Raw genomic sequence first — 18391 nt, forward strand, 5'->3', positions numbered from 1 at the left:
AAAAATGATCATGGTACGGTGTCAAAAAAGTTCACACAAAAGAAGGAAAAGCTTCAGATGCTGAAGCCTCACAATTCTCAATGCAAAGATCTATATAGTCAGAGTGAAGGAACAATCTGATGCAGAGGACGTGCTTATTTCTTTGGGCTCATAGGTATTGCCTGCAGAACCTGTGCATTTCAGATTAAAGAAAATATTTTTTATTTATTTGAAATCAAATAAGTATTTATAACAATAGTAATAATAATAATAATAACAATAATAACAAAATTCTACTTGGTAAAGGTCTACCACATAGAGCAAAATACTCTTAATTAATCTAATTAAGGTTGAAAAATAAAATTCAAGCGGTATGGATCCTGTTACTGTGTACAGGTATTATTTTTTTTACATATCAACCTCTGCGTTGAGTTTGCTCAGTGTCTTTCATTTTCACTTCGTGTGAGAACCCATTTGTGGGAGTACTAGTTGGACTTCTGATGCAATAATCCAGGCGGAGGAATCAAACCCACCGCAGCGGGACGGGAGAGGGTTGCCTTGTTGCCTAGATACGAACGCGGAGGGTGGCGCATTCGATCGTCGTACGCGAATGAAACTGGCTCGTCGACGGCGGACATTGTGGTTCTGCGTATCCCCCGTCGTCGACGGATGACCTTCCCTGGGCGGGAGCCCGAATGTCGCCGGTTTCGCCGAAGCCCCGTTGAAGAAGCGCAAGACGTGAGAACAGCGCCATTTCTGTCGGCGTCCATGATACGCGCTGCTGCTACCGCAGCAGATTCCAGAGCTCGAGCTCGGAACGGCAGCGGGAGAACTAGCCGCTCCCCTTTCGCTGCTTCTTTACTCCAGGCCACGGCAGGTGAGTGAACCGTCTCCGGGGTGAGTGTCCTCTGCGTGCTGTGCTTCTCTCGCGCCCGCTGGGTGAGAAATGTCAAGTTTGTGAACTCCTTCGCCTTATGACGATATGGCGCACATTTGCCGAGGGGAAAACGTCTGACAGTCCTCTGGTACCGTGCAAGCCGCTGTTCCTCCCCCTCGGTCACAACAACAAGCGTAGCTACGCGAAAGCTAACGTTAGCTCCCCAGCGGTCCCAGCCGCATTGGGCTCGTTCGCCGTCTCTGTTGACGTTTTAATAACGCGGAGGCCCCCCCCCCCCTGCCTTCCGACCGCTAATTCGGCCTAGCGTTTGCGTTTTTTTGTCGATATTTTTAATGGGCAGCGGTGCCACCGAGCGCAACCTCCCTTCACCTGCCTGTCAGTCACAGAGTGTTCTGTTATTAGCGGCAGGTACGGGACATCAGCGCCATTAAACGCAAACGCCGGAAAGTGTTGTCGCGCGATAAATAAACGATGAGGCGATTCGCGTTTGTGACAGGGGGGGAGAAAAAAAAGTGGAGCTCCGGTAAGCTAACTTGGCTAACATGAGCTAAAGGTCGGTGGTCCAGCTAACCTTGCCGCTTGACTGCAAAGCGAAGAGAGGGGGAGAAAGAAATCGCCTTTTGGTAACAAAGTCAGCATTCGCTGTGTGTTTATGCCGACGCCTGATGCCATTTGCGCTCTGTTTCGGTCTGCAGCACCAGCCTTTTGCATCGCTCCGCCGGCATGTAGGCGACTCTTACCTACAGCTGATGCCTTTTTGATATTCGGACTATAGTCGTGTTGTGATTTCCTTTCTGCTAATGCCTCGCGCGTTTGCTGGTGAAACCTCGTTGTCAGGAGGCTCTAAAGAAAATCTGTTTTTTCTATTTATTTATTTATTATAGGGTGCACGCGCCGTGCTAAGAATGGCCGCGAGGCTAAGTTTGACTCGCTGAATGAAGTTAGTGGGTTGACAGCGCAGACAGGAGCTGGCAGCCGGGGCTGATGCGCCTGTGTGTGTGTGTGTGTGTGTGTGTGTGTGTGTGTGAGAGAGAGAGAGTCCTGCTGGCTCGTAGACACCGGTCAGCCATATTTAGAAACCGTCGCACCGGGCTGGGTACCCTCCTCTCAGCTGTCCGGTTGCTGTAGGAGGGCGCGGATCGCCCGAGTCGTTCGGTAGCGCTCCGCAAAGCTTCTTATCTCGCCCCCTTTTTTTTCTCTTTTTTTCTCTTTTTTTTTTTTTGACGTCTCCGTCGGGTGACCGTGTGAGTGGCGCCGCCGACTGACGGCTGGAGCGGCCAATCAGACGTTCGCCCCCCTCCATTTGCTCTCCGCGTCGGTGTCCGAGTCCGCTGTCACTGTCACGGTTCGCTCCCAGCTGTCAGAAGGCGCTCCTACCGGCAGAGATCCACATGTCTGGCGTGTTCTCTGAGTGCTCAGTCTATGTGAATGCTGCTCTTTCTCCCCCCCTCCATGTAGAAATGAACTCAGAATATGTCGGATAATCAGAAACCTTTGCGTTCATTTATGCATTTCAAATAGACCTTGCGGTAACGGGCTAGTATGAGACTTTGAGGGTATAAATGTAAACCAAAAATATCCCATAATCCCACTGCGTTTATTTAAAACAAACAAAAAGCAATAATTATTTCCAATTTGGCTAAAAAAAGTGTAACCCATTGGTTATTATTACTGGTATGAAAACACCATTACAGATTTTATATAATCTTTATAGACATTTCCTTGTACATTATGTACATTATGTACAGCGGTTATAATTTCCTCACACAGACTGTCTTTCCTATTAGAACAGGTCCTGATTGGACTGGTCCTGGACCATACTGCTCTCTAGTTTTCTTTAAGGTCTGGTGTCACAACTCTGATTTTGCCAGGTTTCATTTTTTTTTGTGGACCATAGTGTGTAAATGTGGAATAGAAGTGCTGTAAGATCTTGGATAGAAGTATTAGTTTTAAAACTAACAATGAATGAATAAGAATAGGGAAGAACAGATTTGACGGATTTATGCTTTCTACCCTCAGGTCACTAACTTCAAAAATGTGTATAGTTTTGTTTTGGATTCGACCTGTCAATCGAGGGAACATTGTCAAACTCTGATTTCTGGTTTATCTCTATCTCCGAACTGTCAAAAATGTATTTCTTGTAAATTTCTATGGAGGAAAAAGTGTAGTGGACGTGGTGGTGTTTCCCCCCTCTGGTCCTGTGCAACAGCAAGTGGAGAGGGGCGCCTACATCACTCTATGCTTCAAATACTGATAGAAATCACTTCGTTTCAGCGCTTTATCTGAAACCTCGTTAAAAGGCCTTTAAACGGCGTTACAAGAATGGAGTGGTTTTAAAAGTGCAGCTTTAGTGTAGCCGTACATCAGGAGCTGGCACAGGCAAACTTTACAGTCAGGAAGTTGTTGTGAACACAAACAGGCCTAGATAATGACCAGCGCTTGTTGTTATAGCATTTTACTCGTAAACTGTGAAGATGTAAAGTTAATACCTGAAGGCAGTTAGGATGTGCCTTCATTTGCTGCTCTGAAATGAAAATAGTTTTGTTTACGTTATGTTTTGCACTTGGGGAATTTCTTTAAAGACTCACACATGCTTGTTTTCTCTTTCAGATTGTGCCGCTGAACTAAGACGCAGTCTCATAATGGACCTCTCTGACTGAGACAGAAACACGTCTTGTGTTTTGCTCAGCCGCTGGGAGCTTTCTGCAGCCATGCCTCACGAGTAAATTCACCTTTTTTTTTTTGCTTAAAGCAATAAAAAAAAACATCCTACATGCCTCCCCATGTAGAGCCCCTTAAGTACGTCCTGCTGGAGTAACAGCCCCCCCCCACCCCCCTCCTCCTCATCCAGATAGGTTCTGCCTCGTCCTTTTTGTCGCTCCCTTCTCCGCCGCCCACCCTTCAGTAACTACCCGTCATGAGGCTGCTCTGCCGAAAAATGGCCTACACCTGAGGTCCCATGCGTCCAGTGAGCACCGATTCAGACGGTCCTGCTCCTCCTGAGAACCTCTCCTGCCCCTACCCCTTCGTGGGAGCCCTGCCTGCATCAGAGATGTCCTTGCTCCAGTCGCTGGGGCCAGTGCAAAGCTGGCTCGGCCAGGAGCTGGAGAAGTGTGGGATCGACGCCATGATCTACACCCGCTACGTTCTTAGCCTTCTCCTGCACGACAGCTACGACTACGACCTGCAGGACCAGGTGGGCTCTGCTCTAACTGAATACAACACACTTAGGCTACCTTCACACTGCAGGCCTTCATGCTCAATTCAGATTTTTTTTTTGGTGAAATTTAAGAATTTATTTCCAAATATATGCGACTTGTATGTGATCTCCTGTGTGAACTGCATTCATACACCTAAGTGTCCCGCATGCGCAGTAGAGGACACAATGACGTCATACGTAGCAAGTGTGCAAATTGTTTGCGGAAGTAAACATGGATCGTAATGCTGCAGCATATCTTGCGTTCTTTACGTTGTTCTCCAACCAGAGCTAGCACATTACAACGTAATCTTTTTAAGAAGATCGAAAAGTAAGAGAGCCAAATTTTAGTGATGTGAGCGGCTTTACTGATACGGACTTCATTCATAATCTTCGAATGACAAAGGCAACCTTTATGTGCGTCTGAACGTCTCTCTTTAGCGCTCTCACGTAAAAACACACATCTTTGGCGGCCATAGCAGCGAGTAAACGTCTTGCCGTGGGGCTGTATTGATTTGCAACAGGTGTTTGTTGCCGCACGATAGCCAACTTTTTTTTTTTTTTGACTATGTCAAGTATCAATGACGTGTAGGTCGGATGAATGCGACCTGGCCGTACAGACACAGGTCGCATTTGAAAAGATCAGATACGTATCTGATTCAGGACCACATATCCAAGTGGCCTGGGTCGCATTTGAAAAAATCCGATCTGTGTTTTTCAGACTGTCATGAAAAGATCAGATCCAAGTCACATATAGGCAAAAAATCGGAATTGTGTCACTTAAGGCTGCAGTGTGAACGTGGCTTTTGGAAACCATTGGTTATGTTTTAAATGGTCAAATGAGAGTTTAGTTGGTGTTAAGAAGCCCGGGTTGGCCTGGGCCTTGAAGATATTACCCTTTGCTATTATACAGGGACGTCACTTCTAATGTGACTGGCTGTAGTACGCAATTCTGAATTGTAATGTTGATACAAAACTGAAAGGCAACGTTCAGTATAATACGTATACGTTCAGTTTTTTTATATTAGGTTTGTTGCTCATATCCTTTTTTCTTTTTTAAAAGGAGAACGACATCTTCCTGGGCTGGGAGAAAGGAGCTGGGAAGAAGTGGGGCAAGGGCAAGAAGAAAGGAGGGACCGACCTGAGTCTAGAGGAAATAAAGAAGCAAGCCGCAGTGCAATGCCTTCGCTCCGCATCGGATGAAGTAAGCTGTGCCCTGCGAACGTGTTGAAATCCTGCGGCTATCGCAGATGAATGTTGGTCAACTTAGGTGTTGCTTCTCTGAAGGTTTGGAAATGAGCTTTAATCTTTGCTCAAAGAAAAGTAAACGGACTCCTCTTTAGCCATGATCTAACCTTACTGAGACTTTGATTTTTGCCGTGCTGTTGTATGCTTCCGGCTTACAAGTATTCACACCCCTTAAACTTTTTGAAATCTTGTCACGCTTTGAAATTAATCCTCGGTGGATTTCATTTGGATTTTCTGTCACTGGACCAATAGAAAAGTTTAGTGGCAGGAAAATTATACAGAGTTTAAAAAAAAATAAACTCGGCCCTCCTGACTCTGACGCCCCTGACTAAAATCTGTCACAACCTTCAAATGTCACCTAGTCAATAAATAGAGGCCACCTTGTTGCAAGTTATACTCAGTTTACATACAGCTGAACCGTGAAGGACTCTGAGGGTTATTAGTGGATATAAATGGCATGAAGAAGACCTCACAAACTGACAGGAGCAGCAATAATCAAAGAAGCTGCCCAGAGGCCCACGGCACCTCTGGAGGAGCTGCAAAACCCCACAGCTCAGGTGGCAAAATGTCTTTACAGGCCAATTTGGCCATGCAGTCCACAACCTGGCCTTCATCAGGGAGGCAAGCAGAAATGCATCGCTGAAAGAAAACAGCTAAAAGATTTCTGGAAGAAGATGCCCAGAGTGAAAGCTTTCTGTGGCAGCATCATGCTGTGGGGAGCGTTTCTTTGGGCTGGACATGGAGCTGGTCAGAGATGGAGTTAAAACGTGGGCAGTGAAAAGCGTCAGCCAGGGCAGGAGCTTCGTCTTCCAGCAGGACAGTGAACATTAAAAGCCAGAGCTCGACAGAGGCGTTTAGATCAAAAGTTTTCCACGTTGTACAATCGCCCAGACAGCGGGAAAACTCAAGCATCCCGTCTGACTGAGCTATTATGCAAAAGGTTTGGTTGGTAGAAGCACATGGCTGGTAAAGAAACACCCAAAAGGTCCTGCAGTGCTTCTTGCACTGAAGCTTTCTTCTTAAAGTTATTGACTCATCACTATAAAAGCCTGCGACATTTACAGAAATCTGTCTGTTAAAATTTCATTTCCCTCCCACTTCAGGAACACGGTGTTCCTCGTTTTAGTCTGTGGCTCCAAATCCTAACAGAATACATTATGGTTTCTGTTTACACTGTGACAAAATGGGGAAACAACTTTAAAGGCTACGGAGGTGTTAGCGAGGCCCTGCGTGTTAAGAACGTGTTCACATATTGATTATTGTTCTGTAGGTGAAGTCATGCTGATGTTAATCGCATGAGTCACAGTAGATAAGCGTCGAATGAAGCCGGGTCCAAGCGGGAAGCCGCAGCATTGAAAAAGGGAAGCTCTGCACTGAAAATGCTTTGTCACCTTATTTGGCTGGGCGGCTCATCTTTAAGGTTGTTCTGGGGTCAGCAGCCGAGCTTCTACTGAGCAGAAAGCCGTCCTGTGGTGGAATCATAGGAAGCACAAGAGATATGTGGAAGCAATTAGGCCAACCCAGGAGTAAAAGGCTTTCCTGTTCCTGAGTGAAAAGGAAACTGAAATATTGTCGATGCGCTCCTTTGTGGCCACTACTGAAAGGGCCGTGCTTTGATGGATGATGCAACATGAAAAAGCTGGAGGGCGGGAGGGGAACGGTCCGCAAGACGAGAGCGGTGTCGCGCTCCGCTCTGCGGCCGGAGCCCGATTCCCTGAGCAGGAAGCGCTGCATGTGATTGCAGCAAAGCCGGCCGGCCGGCTGTCAGCTGACCTGCATTAGCGGCTCTGCAGGAGGAAATAACCGGAGTGGAGAGAAGTCCTACTGCACCGGATTACATTTTGGGCCTGACTGAAGTGCAGCAGGAAGTTGGCGTTCAGGATCGGGACTAGTTGCTTTGACGGAGTCTGTCTGTGGCGATGTTGCTTCCTTCAGGAAGGCAGACAGGCACTAGGATGTGTTTGCAGTGAACAGCTGTTGAATGGAGCTCAGTGTTCGGCTGCTCTGGTACCTCGTTTCTTTCTTTTTAAAAGTATTTGTGCGCTGCTGTTAAATTTAGCTCACCCGTGGCTGAGCATGCCTGGGCTGTCACACATCAGCTGGCTGGACTTGTTAGCCGCCGCTCTTTCATTACTCTGTCTTGTCTTAGCAAGCGTTTTTTTTTTCCTCAGCCCGCTGAATATCCCCATCACTTGTCTTTTCTCATTTTAATGAAAAAAAAAAAGTGGATTTGCAGAACCTATGTCAGTTCTCTGCTGTTTAAAAACCAGTCTGCCAGATCACGTGATCAGATCGCTCAGCAGATTGCCATTCGTTTTGTTTCTTGGAACATCTTTAATTGTTGAAATGTGGCAAATTTCACAATTTCTTTTATACAGTCATTTGCATGCGGTGTTGACAGCTCACAGTATGTAGTTTCCACAAGTACATGTGTTTAGTTGGAAAGATGTGAAGCTCAAATATCTCTCTTGTTTTTGTCTCCTGTGCAGAACTCTGGAATTGAGAGTCTGGTTGAAGAGCTTTGCTCTAAACTTAAGGACATCCAAAACAAACAGAAAGGTTTGAAACGTTTTTGAAAGCCTTGATAAAGAAAAAGCCAAAACTAATAGGTAACCTCACTGACATGCTTTGCTGTTTGCTTCACTTTCCAGAAGAGAAACGCATTCAAAAGAAATCGGATGGCTGCCAGTCACCAGAACGTGCCGAGTCGCCCTCTTCTAAGGACCAGGTGGAAATGTAAGTTTACAGAGACAGGCCCTCAGAAATTTTTTAGCTCCAATAGAGACATAAAAAACATCATGGTAAAGCCTCCTGATTTTAAACTCCGTTAAAATCTCTGAGGTGCACATGGGCAGTTTAGCTTGATTGAGTTTTCTACATTTATTTCAGCCGAGTCTTTCCAGATGAGCTCTGAAAGAAGCGTCCTTAAAGCAAAGGTTTTGCCACAGTCTCACTTTGAGTGAATGAAGGAATTTGGACTCTGGCTTTGACTTTCTCCACAAATGCATTGTTGTAAAATAGCATCGACTCAGAGACCAACCTAGAACTGATCTGAGTCTATTACAAAGCTGCAGAGTTTATGCTGATCTGATTATTATGTTTATTAAACCTTTATTTAACCAGGAGATTAATAATCTCTTTTTCAAGGGAGCCCTGGCAAAAAAATAAACAAAACTACATTTAACTGCATCAGAAAAGGAATATTAAAGCTTCAATAAAAACAAATGAGGTTCCTATAAAGAGAAAGGAAAATAGTTAATTTGCCATAACATGGTATTCATGTCTAATTTCTTAACATTTAGCTTTTCATAGACATTTTCCTATAATTTTGTGAACTCTTGGTCTTGTTGTCTCATTTCTTTTAGAAATCATGTTGCAGTTTAATAAACCGACCGTCCTTTTCTGTTTTTCATGGGACTGCAGGTACTACGAAGCCTTTCCTCCTCTGTCCGAGAAACCTGTTTGTCTCCAAGAGATCATGACGGTGTGGAACAAGGCGAAGGCCTGCACCTACTCCAGCTCATCCTCCTCTGCTGCTCCTCAGACCAGCACCGACACATCTTCCCCCAAAGACTGCAACAGCGACGGCGAGGCTACGAAAGAGCGGAACCCGGAGGCGTCCTCCACCATCCCCGCCGCGGCCAGTGAGAGAGGCCAGCAGCGACGGAGCAAGAAGGAGAAGGAAAACCGATGCCACGGGGGCGCGGCAGCAGAGGAGAGGTCCGTCAGCCACTCCAAGAGGCAGATCAGACACAGGTCTGAAGGCAAATATCGCCCCAGATCCTGGTCTTCTGGTTCTAGCGAGGCAGGCTCCAGCTCCAGTGGGAACCAGGGCGACTCCAAATCCTCCAGAAGCAAAACCGTTAGAGTAAGGCACAAATCCAGAGAGGCCGCCAAGAACAAGAGGACGCGCAACAACGGCCAAGTGAAGCTGCAGGTGAAGGTCATCGACAAGGAGGAAAGACGAAACACGGGAGCCAGCGGCAGCAACGCCGCCGGCAGCAACGCCGCTAAACAAGCGCAGCTCTACAGAAAAGGGAAGAGGCCGCTGAAGGAGATCCGGAAAGAGCTCGGCTGGCTGGAGGCGAGGGAGGCTGCGGCCGAGGCCAGAAACAAGAAGGAGTACAAGGAGGAGCCGCTGTGGTACACCGAGCCCATCACGGAGTACTTTGTACCGTTCAGCAGCTGTCAGAGCAAGCTGGAAACAAAATACCGCAGCAAGGTGGGCTCGCCGGAGGGCTTCGGCTTTTCGGCGGATATGGAGAGGCTGCCGGAGCAAATCCAGGGCATCTGCATCGCCAGCGAGAACTACCAGAGGGCCTACCTGGCGGCGGGGTCGTTTGTGGACGGGCACTTTGTGGAAGCGCCCGGCGACGACGAAGCCGCCGACCTCACCGAACCGTCACGCTGCCCTCAGCCAGAAGATGGTCGAGATTTAGATGACAAGCATCTGTGCGAATTTACCGACTTCTATGAAGTCGACATTTATCAATCCATATTGGATACTAGTGCCTCAGACGCGATACAGGAGAGTCGGATCTTAAGCCTGATTCGACAGAAAAGCAGAGAGCAAGGAGACGAGGAGGCAGAGTGCTGTTTGGTGTTGGACGAGCTGCAGCAGCAAGGGGAAAGTGCAATACAGGCCGACTCGCAGGACGCCCCGGGAACCGTCGGCTTCCTAATGGAGGACCTGGAGAACATGGTGCAGGTGTGGGGGTGTTACTCGCCGTCGTCCTCCGAAGACATCGACGGCATCCTGGGCGATTCTCCCGTCCGGCTCTCTCCGCTGCTGGATAGCGTCTCGCTGACCCTGAGCAAGCTGTCCAGACCTCTGGACGAGCCGCCCGTCCCCGACGCTCCCGGCGAACCGTCCGGCCTCGACTCCTTCTGCTTCCCTCTGTTCGAGGCGCAGCGCGACGCCGCCGCTCTCCCCTTCCCCCGCGACTCGCTCTCCGTCGGCCACGAAAGCAGCGCCGGCTCCAGCGGCTGTCTGGAGCCGCATTCTAGCAAACAGTCCCGCCTGCTCATCTGGACCAAAAATAGTGCCTTTGACGAAACGGAACACTGTTCTAACCTGTCGACGCGGACGTGCAGTCCATGGTCCCATTCGGAGGAGACGCGCTCGGACAACGAGCAGGGCGGCGCGCTCGCCGAGGACGCGGGTCAGCCGGGCAGGGAAGAACCGGAGCGGGCGCTCCCGCCCCTCTCGGGTACATATCTGGAAGATGAAATCCTGGAGTTTCTGCAGGAGGACTCGGCTAAAAAGTGCGACGCGGTCAGCGTCGGCACAGCGTCCAATCAGACCTTTACCAAAAAATCCAAACTGGAGTCGGTATGCGGCATAGCGCTGGAGAAGGAGGAGAGCAAGCAGTACAGCACAGACGTGTTCTCGGACAACGCCAACCAACAGAGTGACGATTACAGCTCAGGGATTATCAAAGACATTTGGACCGCGATCGGAGACGGCAAGTCCGCCGCGTCGGCAGAGGCCGCGGAGAAGCCGGGCCAGGCGGCGTTCCCGGACGACTCGGGCTCCCGCTGCCGCCCGCGTCTAGAGGTCCAGGCGAAAGGAGCGCCGGTTCAGGCGCCTCAGAAGAAAGCCGTGCAGCGATCGGAGTATCGCCTCTGGGAGGGCAAGAAAGAGGAGCAGGACTTAGCCAAAAACAAACTCTCCAAAGTCGACGCGGCTGGGGATTACACGACTCCGTCCAAGCCCTGGGACTTAGGCTCTGACAAGGAGAGCACGTCGTTCATCCTCGGCGGGGTGTACGGAGAGTTGAAAACACTAAGCGGCGACAAGAGCTGGGCCGTCGTGCCGCCGAGCAACACTCCGGGCAGCCTGCTGCAGTGCGCCGCCGCCGCCGCCTCCGCCTCCAGCTCAGACATGCTGACCATCACCGGCAAAGACGTGTTGATGAACACCGGCAGCTGCTTCGCCCCCGGGCACCGGCCCCTATGGAGGCCCCTCGTCTCGTTCGGCCAGAGCGACCAGGCCATCAGAGGAGGCGGGGAAGGCTTGAATAAGGGATTCTCTCTGATCTTCCATGAAGATTTGCTTGGGTCGTACGGAGGCCTGCGCAGAGAGGAGCAAGGCTTAGAATACCCGTTTGCTTCCTTCAACCTGAACAATCCCTTCTCCCAAGTCCTCCACGTCGAGTGTTCCTTCGAGCCCGAGGACATGGCGTCCTTCAGCCCGGGATTCAAGCCCAAATCCATCCTCTGCTCCGACTCGGAGAGCGAAGCCTTCCACACGCGGATCTACGGCATCAACCGGACGCAGTACAGAGCCATTCGCATTTCACCCAGGACTCATTTCCGGCCCATATCGGCCTCGGAGTTGTCTCCCGGGGGAGTCAGCGATTCGGAGGCCGAGACCGACAAAGAGGAGATGAGTTTCCCCACCGTGGCGCCGGTGGATGTGTTCGATGATCCTCAGGCCGACCTCAAACCTCTGGAGGAGGATGCAGAGTGCGAGGGACCTTATTACGGGAAGTCGGAACTGGAATCTGGTAAATTTCTACCCAGATTAAAGAAGTCTGGCATGGAGAAGAGCGCCCAGACCTCTCTGGATTCACAGGAGGGCTCAAGTACCCTTCTGCCAATCGCTGAGCAGGAGACTGGCTCAGGCTGCAAAACGGCAGCAGCAGCAGCCGCACCAAGCACAGGTGGACCGATGGATGTGGGCAAGATTCAACAAGAGGAATCTTCAGAAGAAAAGCAGTCCCAGTTATGTTCACCAGCAGGTCAGATCCCCAAGTACGGGATCGCTTATGACTATGTTGGCGACATGCCAGAGGTAAGGCTTTCATGCTACTAGATGGCTGCAGCCACTGTGTCGCTGACTGTCACAGAAACGCTGATCTGGGTGCTTCCTGTTTCTCGTCTAGTTTCCCCTGTTAAACAGAAGTGGGCAGGGAGGGATTGGCAGCCAGCAAGACGAGTTCTGGTGGCAGAATGCCGTTTGTTCCCCCCTTTTCCCTGGATCTCAGTGTACAGGTAAGTCCACAAGGACACATATGCGCTTTACTAGGGCTGTTAAAACTATCGCGTTCACTAGTAGTGTTTTTTTTTTTTTATTCAACACGATAAAATCAAATAAATAGTGTTTAATTTGAAAAGTGGCCCCTAGGCTAGGAACACTCTGCTCATGATTTAGCTGAAAGAGGAGCCGTAATGTCCAGAATAGACGTCCACAAACCAGAAAGCAGCAAAGCAAAGCCTGCAGGAGAAAGCTCCATGTGTCGCTCTCGTCTGCTAGCGATAAGTATCTGAGTGTCTGCACTCCTCCGTTATTAACTAGGAGTAGATCTACAGAGCGCCACCGTGCAGAGGCATGTGTGCAGCACATCCAGAGTGGATGCTAGAGAAAATGTTAAGGACAGACGGGCTGGAAACATTACAGGGGCTGGAAGACTCCACATCACTGTCTGCCACTCAGAGCAGTCTGTGGATTTAAAGCTGTTTTAGCCAAATGTTGAAAACTTGTCGGTCACAACAAGCACAGCCCCTCTAATGTTGTTTTTAGCTCACAGCTTATTAAAAGCATGACAATCGCATTTTAAGCCAGCTTATTATTTTTCACTTAAAGTGTGATCAGTTTTTTAACAACTGTGCGATTGTTGAATTTTTTATTGATTATCGCCCCTAATTATGACCAACTTCTCCTGGCGTTTGGTTTGGGGATCGGCATCTGCTGCTCAGAGGCAATGATCTGAGAACAGCCTCTGACTTCCAGACTTATTGTCGGACAGGAACTAGAACGCTGATCTAGTGAAGTAGTGAACACATATTTAAGTAAGAGTTTAACAGTCAGCCGACTATAAGTATGCATTCATTTAAATTGGTCAATCTGGAGGCTATTTATTGTAATGTTTGTGTAATGAAGGAGCAGTGGATGACTTTATTTTGCTCAAATATTTCTACCCATCAGATGCACAGATGATTTGAACTGACTCTCAGATGGTGGGAAAGCTCTGCCTGATGGTAAAATAAACCCTCTGCAGACATTTCAGTATCCCAGGAGTTAAAAGCATTCCTACATCACTTTGTTGTTCTTACCAGCCAGGAAGACATTCTGATAATAAATCATTTAAAGTCCTGGTAGATTTTCTAAATGTGTCGCAAACTGCTTACTTTGTTAATGTGGTTAAAATGAACATGTTTATCTTTAAAGTTAGCCAGAGGGTGTTAGATTTGTTCAGAGAAGCCGTCCTTCTACCTCTGTCGTCTTCTAAGCTGTGCTGAAAGGCCTCTTGTTTCTGCAGCACAACAAACTCTCTTAAAACTTTCAGTGACTTTTCCAATTAATCTGTGATTCAGTCTCATACCTGTGAAAAGCTGACAGCTGTAGAAAATATACAGCTATTTATTTATTTATATATATATATATATATATATATATATATATATATATATATATATATATATATATATATATATATATATATATATATATATATATACACACACATTGTAAAAAGATGGGTTTTCAACCATTTAGTTTGTTTATTGTGTGGCTATTATGCCTCGGCCAAATAAACTTTGCTCTCAGAATAATCTCATTTTGTCACAGTTGTTCCTGTAAATATGGAGATAAGAAATCTGCAGTGACAGTGAGGACTTAAAAGTTTAATTGTTTGTTTTTACGTAAATGACTTCGCTCCAGCAGTTCTTCAATAAACTAATTTTCTCTCGACAACAAAGGCGTTAAAGCTTTGCCGTCACCTTTTTATATTTTCTACCTTTTTTTATCAGTGCCAGAAGGTTCCTTTAACTAAGCTGTCTTCATTGTGGATCATTAAACTGTGGTGATCTGACATTAAAACTGAATTTCAATCAGGTGAGGAAGGTCTTTTTACATATAGCAAAGGCCACTAATAGCTTGTTGTACCAGGTTTGAAGGCTCCTTAAGGATTTATTGACTTTGTCAGGAACCCGTCACACAGGTTGGGTTGTGCAGTAATCCTGACCAGTCACCCTCAAATACCAAAAATACTCAAAGAAGAAACTAGAAATATTTACAGTTGCACACTGATTGGTAGACTGCTGCTCTGCTCGACAGCGGCATCTGGTGGAGCTATGTCCCACTGGCCCTAAATTCACACCCTGGGGTTTTACTTCTAGGAAGTGAGGAATAATCAGAATGAACTGCTGTTAAATTTTAGACAGCCTCCTGGAATAGATCCTGAAAACAAAAGCAAAATGTTTTCTTATAGAAAACCAGAAAGCCTAATAAATACAGCAGTCCCATGAAACCAGTACATAAAAATCTAGAGTTGGTCTTTGATTTCTCAGCCCGGCTCAGGCAAAAGGCAGCCACCATTTCTGGCTCGTTTATTGGACTATTTCAAGCAGGGGGTTCTGCATCAGACCAGCTAGGTGACGTTTCAGCACCCTTGACTCTTTGTCCGACCTTAAAGATAAAATGATGTGGAGATCAAATCAAATACAATCAAGTTTCTGATTGGTTCTAACTTGGTTCCACTGACCCTCTTAGTCCCGCCGGCTGCTCAGTGGATAGAGTACTTGTCTTGTAATAACAAGGTTGTGGGTTGGATCCCAGCTTTTTTCTCTTACATGTAAATGGTGAACTTAGCAGCAAGTTTCCCAGCGGGTCAGTATGACGACCACTAGTTAGCAACTGTCACTAATCGGCCTCTCTTCTCTCCCCAGGCAGCAGCAACATCTGACTCCTCCATGTTTGCAGAGGACGCCTGTAGCCGAGGGGAGAATTTCCTCTGGTCTTGGGACTGGACCTCTACCAGCAAAGATTCAGGAAAAACCTAACGTAGGCTAATCTTTCAGAGAAACCTCTCCCGAGACCCCAACACGTAACCCCGTTGGCTTTTCATTTTACTAACTTCAAACGAAAACCTTGTGTAATCAACAATCAGATCAACAAAAAAAAAAGAGTGAAAACGGTAAAAAAAAACAAAACAAAAAAAAACACACACAAAAAAAAAAAAAGAAAAGTTCTGTCTGTGAGTGGATGCCATGATTATTCTGCACACCGGTCCTTTTTTTCCAATCTCACAGTTAGCTCGTAGAGACGTTCTGTTCTACCCTCGTCCCGTTTCCGCTCCCCTCCGTTTCGAGAGTGAACCGAGGTTGTTGGTGGTCGGTGCCGTCTGAATGGTCGTGCATGCGTGTTTGTCCCGCCAGCCTCCCTCCTGTTTTCTAGTGGCACCCCACGCTGCGTGAAACCACTGCGATCGCATCCTCTACTTTCCGCGCCGAATTCAGAAAGACACGACAAGGGATGTGGAGATTTTCTTTTTTTTTTTCATTTTTTTTTTAGTTCTGCAGCATTTTAAGGTTTAAGTGATCTAGTTTGTACCACTTTCTGAATGTGAAGTAGAGAATGGGCTCAGCTTTCTTCTAAATATCCTCAGCTTCCCTGTGTGTGAAAAGTTGTCTGGTTTTTGAATGGTGATAGTCTTTTAAAGAGCTAGTTGTAGATATAGTGTGGTTTGTGAGGTTAATAAAAAAAGAAAATCTTTAAAACATAAAAATAACCATAAATCAAAAGGAGTTTTGTGAGGGGAAATACCAATAGTCTCCTTGACAACACAATGGTGTACAATAAAAAAAATTGGTTTAAAAATAATCTATTAAAAAAAAAAACCTTCATAAGACGGCTCGACTGCAGCCGTCCCTCCAGACATCTTTTTTTTTTTTTTTTTTGCAAATTCTATGCTACAAAATATTGGTGCTATTAATATGTTCCAAAATCTTTTGAAGGTCAATAATCTGCCTATAACAAGTTTATGACATAGTTATGTTTGTAGCCAGACTCCATAAATAAATTTCTTTTATTTCTGTGAAAATCGGGGCGAGAATTTCTGACTGAACACACTTCCTGCTTAGCGTAGCTTGGTTTGATTTAACCAAACCTCTGTAATTATCTCTGTAATTATCTGGCCTGTAGTAGCTGCGGCACGATCATCATCAGCAGCCATGTCACAACAACACAAAATAAAAATAAAAAAAAACCTCCTGTTTGAACACATGCTCAAGTTCAAAGCCCCTGGCAGGACGGTCCGCAGCGTAGGGACAGGTGGGCGGGCCAACAGCAAACCAAAAACAAGCAGGAAGTACTCAGATGCTTTTTTTTTTTTTTTTTTTTTTTTTTCTTCCCCCTCATGTGAGGTGTGTTTTTTTTTTTTTATTTTCTTTGGGTTGACAATATATCTTGTTGAAATATTGATTCACGTCTGTCTGTTTTGTGTGTGGTGGTGTAGAACTTGTGAAGACACTGGTTCAGCCTGAGTGTAGGAAAACTCTTGATTGCAGCGACGCGGCAATGGCTGCAGACTCTCAAAGGACGGAAATGCTTCCATGCAGCGAATCACACCCCCCACCCTCCGCCCTGTTGAGCTGTCGTTTAGAAACCCTCTGTAGGTTATTCTAGGTTTGAAATAAAATAAATAAAAATAATTAAACAGAATCAAATGCACCAGCTCTACTGGGCTTTGCTGCAAGTCTTTTATTTTTTTCTTCTTCCTCCAACGTCGTTTATTTGTCATGAAGACGACGAGGATAAACTAGGTGACCTCGAAGCACAGATAAGTTAAATCATCCCTCTGTTTCGTCATGCGCTGTCAAAAGAGCAAGGCGTGGCTTCCACTTTACCAAATGTCAATGTTCAAAGTCCAACGATAGTTTAGCTTAAACGATTTTTAAAAAAAGCCCTTCTAGTAGTGGATTGAAGCAAACTCAACTTCAGGGTCTTGTCCCCTTTCCTTAACAGTCAAGATACTCAGGAATTTTTTAATACAAGCATAATCTACACTCAGACCTGTGACAGTGCAGTGATGCATTAATGTTTTTTTTTTTTTTTTTTTGTAGAGCAGAAATTGGTGACAGAAGTTGTTTTCAAGCATACCGCTGTAATGACTGTCATTAATCTAGAGCTATAGTTTTAATTTAATTTAAAAAAAACAACAAAACAAAAACAAAGCCATTGTTGATTGCATAAAGCGCGCGGGAGGGAATTTAGGAGCCCTGGAGTTCTATGCAATACCTTTGGCGCATGTAAACGTTCAAAAGTATGGGGACAGAAGTCATGCAGCTGACTATGCGTGCATGTGGGTTACTTTTGACCGAGGGACACCTGAGAACACGACGGAATGTCTCTGAGAAACAAAGCATGCAAACATCACACTCCATCGCTTTCAGTTGGATGAAACACGCTTTAGTTAAAAAAATAAAATGAGAAAAAAAAGGTTTAAATCAGGGAGAGAATGTGATGAGTGTGCGTGTGTGTGTGTGAGAATGTGTGCAAGAAGCAAAGTCACATAAAGCACTTACATTGGATGGATTGCATCACGTCGTTCTCCTCTCAACTTTCATTTGTATAAGCTGTTTAAAACAAGGAAAGGAAAACCTGTCTGGCAGGGAAATGTATTCAGTGATTGTATGTGTTGGAAAGGAGATGGACGTTCTGACGACGTCTGGCAGTTTGGTCCCGAGAACATGTACGGCTCTGAAAAAAAATCGCTATTTTCCTCGTCTTTCTCATTCCCACCCAGAAGATGCTCCTCCAACCCCTCCCTCTTTCCTTTATGACCCTAATAGGTGTGTTCTACTTTCATGTACGCCATGAGTAAATTATTTTGTTTCATTGTGGAGTTTCTTAACATCTAATAAATGAATAAAGCAAACCTCAGTTTGTGTTGCGCTTCTGTTTCTTCCCCAAGTACCAACTGATGCAGTTCACCTGTATGACCTCTGGGTGACACTAAAGAGCACTTTGATGATGCTGAGAACAGGACTTCAGGATGCTCTGGAAAATTATTCTACTGTACTCGTGTGGTCAGTGTAGCATCCATTCAAAACAGTTTTAAATAATGGTTACTTTTTTTTTTGTCGACCTGTTGATTGGCTCCATCTTAATTTGGGATCACAGTTAGCAACTTCCTGGGTTAAAACGAGCTATTCAATTTTATTTATATAGCGCAACTTCATGAAACATGTCATCTCAAGGCACTTTCCAAAGTCAAATTTAATCAGATTACACAGATTGGTCAAAAAATATTTCCTAAGGAAATTTAGCAGATTGCATCAAGTCT

At 46.2% G+C, this 18391-nt stretch overlaps 1 protein-coding gene across 2 annotated transcripts; it reads left to right on the forward strand.

The window, feature by feature from the left end:
• Window positions 1-574: 574 nt before the first annotated feature.
• Window positions 575-17988, forward strand: kiaa0232 (KIAA0232 ortholog). 2 transcript variants are annotated; one of them, XM_036146241.1, is made up of 9 exons: window positions 575-856; window positions 3488-4073; window positions 5137-5277; window positions 7811-7880; window positions 7973-8057; window positions 8745-12117; window positions 12209-12317; window positions 13252-13304; window positions 14994-15115. In XM_036146241.1, the coding sequence occupies exons 2-8, from the start codon at window positions 3837-3839 to the stop codon at window positions 13266-13268; spliced, it is 4032 nt and encodes a 1343-aa protein (XP_036002134.1). In that variant the 5' UTR covers window positions 575-856; window positions 3488-3836; the 3' UTR covers window positions 13269-13304; window positions 14994-15115. The 2 variants fall into 2 exon arrangements, with proteins under 2 accessions (XP_036002134.1, XP_012716902.2); XM_012861448.3 differs by lacking the exon at window positions 13252-13304 and having other exon boundaries at window positions 14994-17988.
• The last annotated feature ends 403 nt before the right edge of the window (window positions 17989-18391 follow it).

The sequence above is a fragment of the Fundulus heteroclitus genome, chromosome 14 (assembly GCF_011125445.2).
Source record: "Fundulus heteroclitus isolate FHET01 chromosome 14, MU-UCD_Fhet_4.1, whole genome shotgun sequence".
NCBI classification, from domain to species: Eukaryota; Metazoa; Chordata; class Actinopteri; order Cyprinodontiformes; family Fundulidae; genus Fundulus; species Fundulus heteroclitus.

Excerpts from the sequence above, each read along its gene's own strand:
- kiaa0232 (XM_012861448.3), top strand. The coding sequence starts at position 3,837 with ATGCGTCCAGTGAGCACCGATTCAGACGGTCCTGCTCCTCCTGAGAAC. Across the intron at positions 7,881-7,972 it reads CATCCAAAACAAACAGAAAG|AAGAGAAACGCATTCAAAAG; the intron begins GTTTGAAACGTT and ends TTCACTTTCCAG. Across the intron at positions 8,058-8,744 it reads TCTAAGGACCAGGTGGAAAT|GTACTACGAAGCCTTTCCTC; the intron begins GTAAGTTTACAG and ends ATGGGACTGCAG.